The sequence below is a fragment of the Carlito syrichta genome, unplaced genomic scaffold, assembly GCF_000164805.1.
Source record: "Carlito syrichta isolate Samal-C Ts95f unplaced genomic scaffold, Tarsius_syrichta-2.0.1 Scaffold308842, whole genome shotgun sequence".
Classification (NCBI taxonomy): domain Eukaryota; kingdom Metazoa; phylum Chordata; class Mammalia; order Primates; family Tarsiidae; genus Carlito; species Carlito syrichta.
The window spans coordinates 298,777-310,924 of record NW_007252938.1 but is presented as its reverse complement, the minus strand read 5'-3'; the positions used below and the strand labels follow the sequence as shown (position 1 = coordinate 310,924).

Genomic DNA, 12,148 nt, shown 5'->3' with positions numbered 1-12,148 from the left:
TATAAGACGTAAGTATTGCAAAAAGGAAGTAAAATTATCATTATAGAAAACTGTATACAAACTACAGAAGACTACATGATCTTATAAATGAGTTTAGCAAGGTCATAGGATAAAATATATAAACTTAATTATTTATATACTAAGGACACAAAAATTGGAAAATGAAATAAGAACAAAATAAAACTAAATTCCTATGAATAAATCTAACAAAGATACACATGACCTCTATACTTAAAACTACAAGATATTGCTTAGGGAAATTAAAGAAGACCTAATTAAACCATATTTGTGATTGTAAACACAATATATTTAAGCTGTTCATTCTCCCCAGATTGATGTGTACATTTGATAGAACACAAAGTCCCTGCAAGCTTCTTTGAAAATATTAACAAGTTGATTTTAAAATTTATATGAAAATGTAAAGAATCTGGACTAACCCAAAAAATCTTGGAAAATAACTAAATGGGAGGACTCATTATCCAATTTCAAGATTTATTTTAAAGGTATAGTAAAAAAAAAAAAAATTGATTGGGATTGGGAGAGAGAAACAAATAGATCACTGGAGCAGTATAGAGTGTCTAGATATAGACTACACGTTTGAGGTTAACTAATTTTTGACCAAGGCACCAAATAATTGAATGGCAAAGGCAAACTCTTTTAAAGGAATGATTCTGTTACAATTGAATATCATATGGAAAGAAAAAAAATGTACCTTAATCTTACCTCACTTTATATACAAAAATTAATTTGATATATATCACAAATCTAAGCATAAATGCCAGAATCATAAAGCTTCCTATTTGGAGATAGGGCCATTACAGAGTAAAATGAGGCCTTAAGGGTGAGCCTTAATTCAATCTGACTGATGTCCTTATAAGAAGAGGAAATCTGAACACACAAAGGCATAGTAGGAATGCATGTGCACAGAGCAAATACCATGTGAGAACACAGCAAGAAGGCAGACATCTCCAGGCCAAGGAGAGAGGCCTTAGGAGAAACCAAACCTGCCCACATCTTGATCTTAAATTTCTAACCTTCAGAACTGTGAGAAAATAGATTTTGATTATTTAAGACACCCAGTCTGTGGTGTTTTGTTATGGCAGCCCTAGCAACCTAATACATTTATCAAAATATTTTAAATGTCTGCTTATTCAAGAAAATGAATAGACAAGCCCACAGACTGAGAAAAGTATTTCTTATATATTACATATCCAAATATGTATAGCAGTAAACAACTCCACTTAAAATAGCTAGAAATGCCGGGTACAGTGGCTCAAGTCTGTAATCCCAGTACTTTGGGAGGCCAAGGTGAGAGGATTGCCTGAGTCTAGGGGTTTGAGATCAACCTGGACAACTTGGTGAGGACTCGCCTCTACAATAAATCAAAAAATTAACTGGGCATGGTGGTGCAAGCATGTAGTTCCAGCTACTTGGAAGGCTGAGGTGGAAGGATTGCCTGAGCCCAGTAGGCCGAGGCTGCGGTGGCCATGAGCATGCCACTGCAGTCCAGACTGAGCGACAGAGTGAGATTCTGACTCAAAAAAAATAAAAATAAAAATAAAAGAAGCCGGGCTCGGTGGCTCAGCCTGTAATCCCGCGCCTTTGGGAGGCTGAGGTGAGTGGATTGCCTGAGTCCGCGGGTTCGAGACCCCCCTGGGCAGCGAGACCTCATCTCTACAATAAATCAAAAAATCAGCCGGGCATGGTAGCACATGCCTGTAATTCTGGCTACTTGGAAGGCTGAGGCGGAAGGATCACCGGAGCCCAGCAGGTCGAGGCTGCGGTGGCTGGGAGCAGCCACTGCACTCCAGTCTGGGCGACAGAGTGAGACTCCAACTCAAAAATAAATAAATAAATAAATAAAAATAAATAAAAGAAATAGGCAAAAAAATTTGAACAGACTTTTCACAAAAGAAAATATATGAATGGACAAAATGTGTATGAAAATGTGTTTAACATCATTAGTCACCAATTTAATGCAAATTAAAACCACAATGAGATATCATTTCACACCCACTAGAAGACCAAATGGTGAAAATGTAGAGCAACTGAAAGTGACACATTGCTGATAGGAATGTAAAATGGTACAACTTTGGAGAATTATTGGGCAGGCTGAGTGCTTGTTTGTTTTTTTATGAGATTCAGTATGTGTCTATCTTGTGACCCAGAAATGCCACTTCTAGGTATTTACCTAAGAGAAATGAAAACATATGTCTACAAAAAATCTGTGCAGGAGGGTTCATAGCAGCCCTAATTATAATAGCCTCAAACTGACAATAATCTGAATGCTCATGAAAAGGAGAATATATAAATGAATCATGGTGAATTCTGATAAGAGGATACTGTTGGCGGAAGTGGTCGCTCACACCTATAATCCCAGCACTTTAGGAGGCCAAGGTGAAAGATTTGCCTGAGCCCACGGGTTCGACACCAGCCTGGGCAACTTGGTGAGATCTCATCTCTACAATAAATCAAAAAATTAGGTGGGTGTGGTGGCATGTGCCTGTACATCCAGCTACTTGGAAGGCAATGGTGGAAGGATCACTGAGCCCAGTAGGTCAAGGCTGTGGTGGCCATGAGCGTGCCACTGCACTCTAGACTGGGCAACAGAATGAGACTCCAACTCAGAAAAAAACCCAAAAAACAGTATATACCATACCATATGGTTTTATTCATGTATAGTTCTAGAACAGGCAAATTATTCTTTGGTAAAAGAAATGAGAAAGTGGTGCCGGGTGCAGTGGCTCACGCCTGTAATCCCAGCACTTTGGGAGATGGAGACAAGAGGACTTGCCTAAGTCCAGGGGTTCAAGACCAGCCTGGGCAATGTGGTGAGACCCCATCTCTACAATAAATAAAAAAAATTAGCTGGGCATGGTGGCACATGCCTGTGGTTCCAGCCTTTGGAAGGCTGAGGTGGAAGGATTACCCAAGCCCAGCAGATCAAGGCTGTGGTGGTTGTGAGCGTGCCACTGCACTCTAGTCTGGACAACAGAGTGAGACTACAACTCAAAAAAAAAAAGAAATGAGAAAGTGGTTTTCCCTGTCTAGAAAGATGGGGAAAGAGCTTAGCTGCAAAGGGCCACAAGGTGATTCTGCAAGGTAATGGAACTAATCTACATTGTATTTTGGATGATGGCTACAGGAATATATACACTTCTCAATTCACAGAGCTAAACACTTCAATCATTTAAAAAATTATTTTGTGTAAATTATACCTCCATTTTAGATAGTCTCTTTTCAGTGAGGTTCTTTCCATACAGATCAGAGTGGGGATACACACTGGACCAGTCTTAGCCAGTGTCGTGGGAGACAAGATGCCACGGTACTGCTTGTTTGGTGACACTGTGAACACTGCCTCTAGGATGGAAAGTCATGGACTTCCCAACAAAGTGCACCTCAGCTCCACAACCTTCAGGTAGTTCATTGATTCCTGCTTTGCTCTGTCCCTCCCTCTTTCCAGAACTTACAGAGTGTCTAGTAGCCACGTTTAGGGTAGTGGAGGAAACTCACATTTTTTCTCCCACACCTCATTGGCTTGCAGAAGACATTGTGCCAGACAATAAAAATTATTGTCTCTATTATAGCACAGTTTTTACTCTCAAGAAGCATATAGTTTAGTGCAGAGAATAGCAAATTATGACCCACAGGCCAAATCTATTCTGCTGCTTGTTTTTTTAATAAAGTTTTATTGGAATACAACCATGTGCTTTTATTTGCATATTACCTATGGCTGAAGTCAAGCTGCAAAGGCAGAGTGAGGTGATTGTGACAGAGGCTGTACGGCCCACAGGTAAAGCCTAAAATATTTACCATCTGTTTTATGATTGAAAAAGTTTGCTGACCCTTTATCTACCAGAAGAAGAAAGGAAAGTCACAGTGAATTATTTTTTTTATTTTTATTTTTTTGAGTTGGAGTTTCACTCAGTCGCCCAGACTGGAGTGCAGTGGCTGCTCCCGGCCACCGCAGCCTCCACCTGCTGGGCTCCGGCAATCCTTCCACCTCAGCCTTCCAAGTAGCTGGAATTACAGGCATGCGCTACCACGCCTGGCTGATTTTTTGATTTATTGTAGAGATAAGTACGATGATAAGGATATGCATAAAACTATACTTACAGTTTCTTGAGCACTTACAATAGGCCACATTCTCTTCTAAATTCTTTTACATATGTTAATTCATTTAGGGTATGAAGATACATTATTATTATTCTTATTTATGGATAAAAAAATAAGGCACACATCCAGCACTTTGGGAGACTGAGGTGAGAGGATTGCCTGAGCCCACAGGTTCGAGACAGGCCTGGGCAACTTAGCGACCCCTCATCTCTACAATAAATCAAAAAATTAGCCGGGCATGGTAGCGCGTGCCTGTAGTTCCAGCTACGTGGAAGGCTGAGGCGGAAGGATCGTCTGAGCCCAGTGGATGGACACTGGGGTGGCTGTGAGCATGCTACTGCACTCCAGCCTGGGCGATGGAGTAAGACTCCAACTCAAAAAAAAAAAAAAAAAAAAAAGGTACACAAAGATAAATAACCTACCTTGTGTCCAGGTAGACTAGGAAGAGAAGAGCCCAGATGCAGCCCAGGGGTCAGAGGTCAGGGTTCAGATTTCAGAGTTAAAACTCTTTAACTGCTATACTCTCATGCCTGAGGGAATCACAGGGTGTGTTATGGGAATCCGGGACAAGGACGGGGGTTCATCAAATAAAGAAAGGCTGTGTGGAGGAGATTCTTGAGAAATCGTGAACAAAGCTTTGCAGAGTAGGATGTAGCCAAAATTGGGGTATTGGAAGTGAAAACCAAGCAGGGTCTTGTGTAGAATAGGTGCAGGGTCATGTGTAGAATAGGTGCAGAGAACTACAAACACTTTGGCTCTTCTGGATTGGTAAATATGAGGAAGGAAGTGGAGAGAGCTACATATGTCTTCCTGAAGGTATGGGCTCTGCATTGTAGGTGAGGAAAAGGCCCCAAGGAGTGTGAGGGACAATGACATGGTCAGGGTCCGATTTGACACCAAACACTCTGGAGACCCTATAGGGACAGATTAAAATCAGGAAATGGGAAAGACAAGACCTGTCAGGAGTTTCGTCTAAACCTGAACATTGGTAGTGGAAATGCGGGGGAAAGTAAAACCAGCTACACTTGATAATTACTAGAAATGGAAAATGAGGAGGAAGGAGGATCCCAGGTCTCCGTTTGGGGAGACAAGGGCTTGAATGGTGGTATCGCTATCTGAGATAGGACAAATGAGAGGTCTCCCGGTTCACAGGGGCAGGCGATGCGTTGGACACGTTGGGTTCAAAGGGGCCATGGAGCATCCAGATAGAGGGGCCACGAAATGGATGGGTGAAGTTTGGAGTTGAGTTGTCGCTTGGAGATTCACACTTGGAATTAGCAACATACAGGTGGTAATTAAAGTCCTGAGAGTTGATTAGCTCACCTAGGGAAGGATGCAATGTGGGAAGAGAATGCTACCCTGGACAGAGCCAACATTTAAATGGCAGGTAAGGAGCCCATGAAGAGGCAGAAGAAGAAATAGTCAGAAAAGAACCAGGAGAACTCAGCGTGAGAACTCTGTGGATGATTTAGGGAGGAGAAACTGAATAAAAGTGTCAAATATTGTAACACGGACTGAAAAATATTCCCTAGTGGTTTTAGGGACATTACCAAAAGTGTCTGTAGTAGAATGGTGAGGCTAGACACTGGGTTGAAAGGTTAAAGGAAGAGGGAATTTGTATAGGATTGAAGCAGGGGAGAGTCTGTTTTCTTCTCTTTAGGATGGAAGAGACCTAAGCATGCTGGGGGAGGGAAGATGAAATGGGGGAGGGAGCTAGCGATAAGGGTAGCATGGCTGATAGAGCCAGGCTCAGAGGAGATGGGATGGGGTATGGATGTGATACCCCTAAACAAGAAACATGCCTCATCCTTTGAGACTGGGATGCAGGGTGGTGTGGTCACGGGGTGAGAAGTTGCTTACCTGTAATGATTGAAATTTTGTAGATGCATCAGGTCACACAGCTTGCAAGTCAGGGACCAGGTGCCAAGTGGGGGCATATGAGGAACATGGTTAAGATCTGCACTCTCCACCAACCTGGCCAAGGGAAGACTTGATGGCATGCAGAGACCAATGGCTGTGAATTAGAGTCATCACTGATCTCACTGGCTTTTTGGTTTTACTCCATCACTCAGCAGCCAGTAAATAAACAAACAAGGAAACATTTTGTAATGACCCTGTAGCTCTGTCTCTTTTCAAGCATGGTCCCTACTGCACACTCTTCTTCTTCAGTCCCTTGGGGGACAGAGATCATGGTGGAGAAAGTCTGGGTATTTAGGATGAATAGGACGACAAGCATGAGGTCTATCAGGTGCTAGGGGAAGATGGAAAGAAGAGTGCTGATACCCAAGGAGCCTGACGTTTCAGAACTGTGAGGTGATGGTGTTCACACAGGCACTGACACATGACGTATAAACACGTGAGAGGTGCCCATAGGAGGGATGGGCTGGAAGGAGGGAAATAGGTGGTAGGATCAACGGTGTTTAGATGGGTCTCTGTGCTCTCCTTGACCTCATAGTGTTGGACCTCGACTCTTTCCACTGCCTTTGCCCCCCAACCCGGCAGGCCGGGCTGATGTCTCTGGTCCTCCCTCCTCCTTTGTTGAGTCTTGGGTTTCGGATTTCCTCCCTGAATCACCTTCTGCATTGTAGCCAATGTTTGAGTGACAGATTTGTGAACTCTGATATTTGGTGCATTTTTTTTTCCTTTTTGTAGAGTCCTGGAAAATAAAGGGTTTGAAATCATTGAGAGGGGTGAAATTGAAGTGAAAGGTAAAGGGAAAATGACCACATACTTTTTGATCCAGAACTTGAATGCCACAGAAAATGAGATCATGGGGAGATCTAAAACTCTACTTGACCATAAGGGTAAGCAAAACAAACAAACTTTGTCATTAGTGTTGAATATTGTTTTCCACTAATAACTTTGGAAATGTTTAGTGTGCAGCCAGGCACGCTGGCTCATGCCTATAATCCCAGCACCCTGGGAGGCAGAGGTGGGAGGACTGCTTGAGCCCAGGAGTTTGAGACCAGCCTAGGCAACATAGCCAGACCTTGTCTCTATGAAAAATCAAAAAATTAGCCAGGCGTGGTGGAGCCCACATGTAGTCCTAGCTACTCAGGAGGCTGAGGTGGAAGGATCACCTGAGCCCAGGAGGTTGTGGCTTTGGTGAGCTGTGATCGTGCCACTGCACTCCAGCCAGGGTAACAGAGTGAGACCCTATCTTAAAAAAAAAAAAAAAGAATAGAAATGTTTAGTGCAGCCCTTGGGTCTGCAGGGTCAACACAAGTAGCATTCCAGCCCTCCACCAAACTCCAAGGATCAGCTCAACTATCTTGCCCTGAACACTCTGCTCTTGCATCCTGGATATTATGATGTTCCACAAGCCAGGCTGATCCAGCTAAAGAGTTCTACCAGCATCAGTTTCCAAGGTTCTTCTCTGTCCCAGAAAAAACCTTTTTCACCCAGCTCTCCTGTAGCTAGGAAATGATTTCAGAGTGTTCTCTCTGCTCCATAGCCTCAGAGGTGGCCCCAGGACAGACTTTCCTCACACATCAGAAGCTTCCACCTCCTTCATTCTCTTATGGCTTTCAAAAACTGGGAAGAGGGACAAAAAGTTGTCACTTACCTGGCTCCAGGAGTGACAAGAGGGTGGGAGTTTAGGGTAAAGCAACCCAGTGCTAAGGGGGACCAGGGATAACTGTTTTTTTTTTTCCAAAAAAAGAAGATGGAATCCATCAATGAGATCTCCATCAGCTGCAAGGGGTCCCTCCCACACAATCAGGGGGCCCAGCTACAGCCTAGCTAAGACAGAAGTATTGATCCATAGGGGAAACCCGGTAGCAGGAGGCAAGCCTTTCTGAACCTCCGAAGTCAACTAGAGAAGAAAATGGATTCATTCTGACAGGAACTAATCTTCTTCCACTCCAGAGACCCACAAGGGAAAAATCTCTAAATCCAGAGGTTCCTCATTTACACAGCTAATATATGCAGAATGTCTCCTTGGGAAACATGGGTTAGGGTTATTATTTTTTAAGTGGGGCTATTTCAATAAAGAGATAGATATATGAAGAATATTTAAAGTTGTTTTCCTAATGCATTCATTCTCTTATCAGCCCACCTTTGCATCCCTGTGAGCTGTGGTTTGTTTTGGCCACATGTTACTGATGGATATGCTGAGACAGAAAAATCTAGATAAAAAATGAGAAATAATATTGGCTAGCAAAGACCAGGAGCAGCCTTCATTAGAGTTTTTGGCCCCAAAATTTCTAGGCTCTGGGCATCTCCTCACCAACGTCACCTCCTCTGTCTGTTCCCACAGGATGGAGGGTTTCTAGAGAGGGGTCAACAAACTTTTTTCCCTTTTTCTTTGTTGCTCATCTGTTTCTTGTGCCCTCATGGGTGACAGCCCCATCCTACTTTGGCATGAAGAGACCCAGAAGGTGAAAGGTACAAGAAAAGATGGCTGCCAGGGGAGCTCTTCCTCCAGTCAGCCTCCTTTTCTCCCCTTTGTTCTCAAAAGTAGGTGCATTTTCTGGCCCTTCTTCTAGGTGACGAGTACATGAAACATATTAAATGTCTCCGGTCACCCCAGCATGACATCTGTTTCACCCTCTACATGACAGGCACTTGAAGGAAACATCCCAGGAGTTGCTGACGTTCAGAGACATCGAAGAAAGTCCCCTACCTTGGCCACTATGAAGACAGCTTGTAGCTTCATTCTCACTTTTTCTTCCTCTCGCATATTTTTGCAGAAGCACATGCTCAGGGAAATCAAGACAGGAAAACCGTTGCCTTTATGAGGTACACTGACAGTCAGCAGCTGTGCCCCATTGGGGATGACGCAGATGGTGAGTATCCCTGGCCTGGTTTAAAATACTCCTAGCCCTGCACTGCATATAAAGAAAATCAGGGGGTTCAGAGGTTGTCTCTTGGAGGGTGAGCTGGAAAGGGACAACGTAGGTGGAGCTTAGAGTCCTAGGTAGGGTGATTCTGACTTGTTGCTCATTGTAGTTGGAGTAAGCTTTTGTTTTCAGCTCCCACCACCTGGGTGTCCTGGGGAGGCCTCATTCTGAAAAGGGTCTTCTATACCCCCTTCAGAAGAATCTCTAATACCAGCAAAACTTATTGATCTCCACATTCCCAAAAAATGAAGTCTCTCTGGACAGTGTGGCCCTTAGTAGCAGTCTGTCTCTTACTAAGGAATGCTGGAGACTTCTTGACTGTCCCTCATCATCTGGTGCTTTACAGAGATCTTGGGGCATTGACACCACCACGAAATCGTCCCTGTGACCCTCTTCTGAGGGTAATGGGGATAGGAGGGTTTGCTTACTTCATGCTGACTCTTGACTGCCTTGGCAAAGTCATTCAGTTCCCTCAAGAACTGTTCTCAGGACTGAGTATGGGGTCACGGAGGAGTGACATGGAACCAAGCATGGGCCTGCAGAAGGAATCCCTATAGCAGCAGTCCCCCTACTTTCTGGAGCCCCGTGCTGGGCAATCTGTATGATGTTAAGACAGACATGGCTGCAGTGTGTGCTTGTTAGAGGGGATCACATCTCATGTGTTTTTTAAAAAAAATCATCCCTGGTCACTGACACAATTTTTTAAGATAAATGAGACAATCTATGTGATGACTAGAATAGCTTAATAATCAATAGACAGAGTTCAGCTGTTCTTGTGCTTATTAGGCAATGCCTCTAAGTTGAGTGCCCCTTGAGTCCTTGGCAATGGCATTGCCCTGATGCCTGGAGACAGCCCTCTAGCTTGAGCCTAGAATCTGAGGTTGAGGGAATGATCAGCATCGTCTGTTCATTTCTGGTGAGAGGAGGCAGCAAAACTGCCCTCACTCCGGTCCTGGGGTCAGATGGAATTTTTGATTCCGGGGCATGAAAAACAGCAAAGTGTCTGCCATTACCTAAAGGTACTTTCCTCCCCTTACCACTCTCCTCCTTTCTGGAGTTGCATATTTCTGGCAGTATCCAAGCTCTGAATAGTCATCCAACTTGTTACAGGCTAGAATTATAAGTCACAGATCCATTCAGTGACGGTCCTTGGAAAGTCATTGCTGTTCCAGCAATACAGAGCGTCCAGGCCAGTCACTGTCCTGGGATCCACAACGCTCATGGAACTAAATGTATGAGATCTCTGCCTTCATACAGCTTGTGGCTTAGTAAAGGGACAGACAATGAACATATAATTAAATAAATAAGATTATTAGGAACTGGGGTGGTGGCTCACAGCTGTAATCCTAGCATTTTGTGAGGTCGAGGAGGAAGGATCACTTGAGCCCAGGAGTTCAAGACCAGCCTGGGCAACCAAGTGAGACCTTGTCTCTACAAAAAATAAAGTTAGCAGGACATCGTTGTGAGTGCTTGTAGTCCCAGCTACTCGGGAGGCTGAGGCAGAAGGATCACCTGAACCCAGGAAGTCAAGGCTGCAGTGACAGAATGAGACCCTGACTCAATTTTTTAAAAAAAATCATTTGGGTAGTGATAAATGTTAAGAAGGAAGTTAAGACTTAGTGGAGAAAAGGGTCAATGAGTCCCTCTATAAGGGAGCAACTCTTCAGCTGAGACTTGGATGGCAGGAAAGAGCCCCCCGTGGCTTCCTGGAAAGGGGTTTCCAGACAGCCCTGTGCCCAAGGCAGACAGAAGCCTGGCAAGTCCAAAGGGGCCAAGAAGGCCAGTGTGTCTGGAGAGGACTAGAAGAGGAAGGGTGTGGTAGGGGATGAGGTCAGCAAAGTGGGCAGGGACCATGGACAGTCTTGACCTTGAGCCCACTTATCCACATGCAAAAAGCAGGAGCATGAAATAAGATTTAGGTAAGGAGAGACGGGGGCTCCCCAAGGACCTTCAGAGGGAGAAGGGCTCTGACATTTGATTCCTAAATGGTTCCTCCACAAACAGCTCTGAAGGAAAGGTCTAAAAACTCCTTATGCTCTAGGAAGGTGAACGAATTCATTTTTTTGACATTCTGCTCCATGGGGGCAGGTGGCAGGGGGCTCCCCACAGGGGTGGACATCTTGTTTATGATGTCAGGGTACGTGGGGTGTTGTTGTTCTGTGGGTTTTTTTTTTTTTTTTTTTTTGAGTGTGGGAGTCTCACTCTGTCGCCCAGACTGGAGTGCAGTGGCCGCTCCCGGCCACCGCAGCCTCGACCTGCTGGGCTCCGGCGATCCTTCCGCCTCAGCCTTCCGAGTAGCCGAAATTACAGGCACGCACTACCACGCCCAGCTAATTTTTTGATTTTATTGTAGAGATGAGGTCTCGCCTGCCCAGGCGGGTCTCAAACCTGCGGGCTCAGGCAATCCACTCACCTCAGCCTCCCAAAGGCACGGGATTAAAGGCTGAGCCACTGAGCCCGGCTGTTCTGTGGGGTTTTACTTAGGCACAAGAAAGAATTCAAGAGCAAGTCTCAGAGATAATCAAAGTATAGTTTATTATAGAGCCGGAAACACATTCAAAGTATAATTTATTATAAAACCGAAAACACAATGTGGGTATCCTAGAGAGAAAGACCCATGCTTACCTTTAACATGAAGCTTTATATAAGCCCACAACCATGATTAAGCAAACTATTCCATAAACTAAGAGAGGAGGGCTATAGGGATCTGATCATAAGTTTTGATTCCTATCTCTTAACCGCTTAAGTTTACATATGTAACCAAGGACCCTCTGAATAATGGAAGTTGCAGCCTAACTAGTTCTGGGCTTTTCTTAGAACACCATGCCTTTGTGCTTTGGGCAATTCCTCATTGTTTTCTGTGATTTACCACACATTCCAACCCACAAGGTGGTCAGATCTGATATGCCTGGCCTGGTTGGGTGTTGTTCAAGGTCATGTACTGATAAGAAAGGCTCCTGAATGCTTAGTCACCCTGTTCCTCAACTGTCTCAAGTAGACCCACCTAAGGAAAGTGGTCTAACTACATCTAAGCTCTGTGCTATGCTGACTACGCCTGCCACACTTAGAGGTGGCAGACACATTTCTCAGCTGGGCTTCGATTCAGCACCTCTTCTAACTGTTGCTTTCCTGAACAAATACCAATACCAACAACTAGAGAAGGAGAAACTGAGGCTACCTCAGTTTTGGGG

At 44.3% G+C, this 12,148-nt stretch overlaps 1 protein-coding gene across 1 annotated transcript in view; it reads left to right on the top strand.

Annotated features, from left to right (window-relative positions):
- LOC103268507 (guanylate cyclase soluble subunit beta-2) overlaps positions 1–7,428 on the top strand; it is a 61,257-nt gene extending 53,829 nt beyond the window's left edge. Inside the window, exons 12-14 of the mRNA XM_008066092.2 lie at positions 3,264–3,418; positions 6,769–6,920; positions 7,331–7,428. Of these exons, the coding sequence (XP_008064283.2) occupies positions 3,264–3,418; positions 6,769–6,920; positions 7,331–7,428 (405 nt within the window). The remainder of the gene's footprint in view (positions 1–3,263; positions 3,419–6,768; positions 6,921–7,330) is intronic.
- Positions 7,429–12,148: the final 4,720 nt, after the last annotated feature.